Source organism: Salvelinus alpinus, chromosome 6, assembly GCF_045679555.1.
Source record: "Salvelinus alpinus chromosome 6, SLU_Salpinus.1, whole genome shotgun sequence".
NCBI classification, from domain to species: domain Eukaryota; kingdom Metazoa; phylum Chordata; class Actinopteri; order Salmoniformes; family Salmonidae; genus Salvelinus; species Salvelinus alpinus.
The window spans coordinates 80,577,699-80,580,198 of NC_092091.1; the positions used below are offsets into that span (position 1 = coordinate 80,577,699).

General features: G+C 47.1%; 1 protein-coding gene across 1 annotated transcript in view; it reads left to right on the forward strand.

Moving 5' to 3' along the window:
- The window catches only part of LOC139579490 (neuronal acetylcholine receptor subunit beta-2-like), a 27,159-nt gene that overhangs the window by 21,639 nt on the left and 3,020 nt on the right, over positions 1-2,500 (forward strand). The window contains exons 3-6 of the mRNA XM_071408189.1: positions 123-167; positions 772-881; positions 1,658-1,793; positions 2,247-2,500. The exon at positions 2,247-2,500 is cut by the window's right edge and continues 137 nt beyond it. Of these exons, the coding sequence (XP_071264290.1) occupies positions 123-167; positions 772-881; positions 1,658-1,793; positions 2,247-2,500 (545 nt within the window). The remainder of the gene's footprint in view (positions 1-122; positions 168-771; positions 882-1,657; positions 1,794-2,246) is intronic.

A 2,500-nucleotide genomic window follows, 5' to 3' on the forward strand; every position in this document is an offset into this window, starting at 1 on the left:
AACATATGTCACCATGTACAGACACTATGTCACCATTTCTATAACACACTGAGCAGAACATTCATGTACAGACACTATGTCACCATGTACAGACCCTATGTGACCATGTGTTTGTCTTTCAGAATGAGAGAGAGCAGATTATGACCACCAACCTCTGGCTGTTCCAGGTGATGGTCTTTACACTTCTAGCTCTAACAGGCACCAGTTAACCAACACTGTGGATGACTCCCAAATGCCTCCCTTTCACTATATATATATTCTCTATATAGTGTGGTACTTTATACCAGTGCCCAGTAGTGCACTATAGGACAGGGCTCTCCAACCCTGTTCCTGGAGAGATACCCTCCTGTAGGTTTTAACTCCAACCCTGTTCCTGGAGAGATAACCTCCTGTAGGTTTTAACTCCAACCCTGTTCCTGGAGAGATACCCTCCTGTAGGTTTTAACTCGAACCCTGTTCCTGGATAGCTACTGTCCTGTAGGTTTTAACTCCAACCCTGTTCCTGGAGAGATACCCTCCTGTAGGTTTTAACTCCAACCCTGTTCCTGGATAGCTACTGTCCTGTAGGTAGGAGTAAACCTACAGGAGGGTAGCTCTCCAGGAACAGAGTTGGAGAGCCCTGATATATAGGGACTAGGATGCTATTTGGGATGTTCATATTGTAATCACTACATATTATATCATTGTACATTATCTCAGTGTTTGAAATGTTGAGCTGTGTGTGTTTCTGGGTGGTGTAGTTTATGGGTCCCTGTCTGTCTCTGTCTCCAGGAGTGGAATGACTACAGACTGAGATGGGACCCAGAGAAATACGAAGGCATCAAAAAACTACGAATCCCATCTCAACACATTTGGCTTCCTGATATTGTTCTCTACAACAAGTATGTAACGCAGGTGCAGTGTATGTGTGTGTGTGTCATAATGAAATTAAATCCTATTCACATGTACCATACATTTATAGATGTACTGTATATGGATTACTGTATTGTTGCAGACGTGTGTGTGTGCTTTTCAGCATGTGTGTGTGTGTGTGTGTGTGTGTGTGTGCGCGTGTGCGTGTGTGCGTGTGTGTGTGTGTGTGTGTGTGTGTGTGTGCGTGTGTGCGCGTGTGCGTGTGTGTGTGTGTACCTTTGTTCATGTGTGTATCCGTGTGTGTGTGTATCCGTGTGTGTGTGCGCGTGTGCGTGTGTGTGTGTGTACCTTTGTTCATGTGTGTATCCGTGTGTGTGTGTATCCGGGTGTGTATAAGTCCCTCATCCTGGTAGAGTCATTCTGACATTCTCTCTGTTCCAGAACGTTCATGTGGAAAATCCACAGCTAAAATAAGCTTTATGTTTCTACGGTGATTTTTAATTGAAATTTAGTGCAGAAATAATGGTCCTGATGTCTCCTCAAGGACCAGTCTGTTAACGAGGGGGAGGGATTAACGAGGAGCAGTTAATTAATGTGGAATAATCACACCTCGTTATAGCGGTTCCACCTTTACTCAACCCTGCAGTGTATGTGTGTTCTCATGTTTGATTTGTGTGTGTGTGTGTGTGTGTGTGTGTGTGTGTGTGTGTGTGTGTGTGTGTGTGTGTGTGTGTGTGTGTGTGTGTGTGTGTGTGCATGCATCCATTCATGTGTAACATTGATGAGGAACCTCTCGTCCCTGCAGTGCGGACGGGGTGTACGAGGTCTCCTTCTATTGCAACGCCGTGGTGTCCAACACAGGAGACATCTTCTGGCTCCCGCCTGCCATCTACAAGTCAGCCTGCGCCATCGAGGTGCAGCACTTCCCCTTCGACCAGCAGGTAGCTGTTGGGGTTGTTCTAATGTGCTTGTTGTTGATGCTGTCTTTGATCTGTGCTTCTGGGGGCTGTTACAGAAGGCTGGACCAATGAGAGACAGCTTACTGTCCTTTTGATCTGTGCTTCTTGATCTGACTGATGTTGTCTGATGTGATGCTGTCTGTGTGTCTGATGTGACTGATGCTGTCTGTGTGTCTGATCTGACTGATGTTGTCTGATGTGATGCTGTCTGACTGATACTGTCTGACTGATGCTGTCTGACTGATGCTGTCTGTGTGTCTGATCTGACTGATGTTGTCTGATGTGATGCTGTCTGTGTGTCTGATCTGACGGATGCTGTCTTTGTGTCTGATCTGACTGATACTGTCTGACTGATGCTGTCTGTGTGTCTGATGTGACTGATGCTGTCTTTGTGTCTGATCTGAATGATGTTGTCTGATCTATCTATCCATCTAGAACTGCACGCTCAAGTTCCGCTCGTGGACCTACGACCACACCGAAGTCGACCTCATCCTCACCAGCGACTTCGCCAGCCGGGACGACTTCACGCCGAGCGGCGAGTGGGACATCGTGTCGCTGCCCGCCCGCAAGAACGAAGACCCCGACGACATCACCTACCTGGACATCACCTACGACTTTGTCATCAAGAGGAAGCCTCTGTTCTACACCATCAACCTGATCATCCCCTGTGTCCTCATCACCTCTCTGGC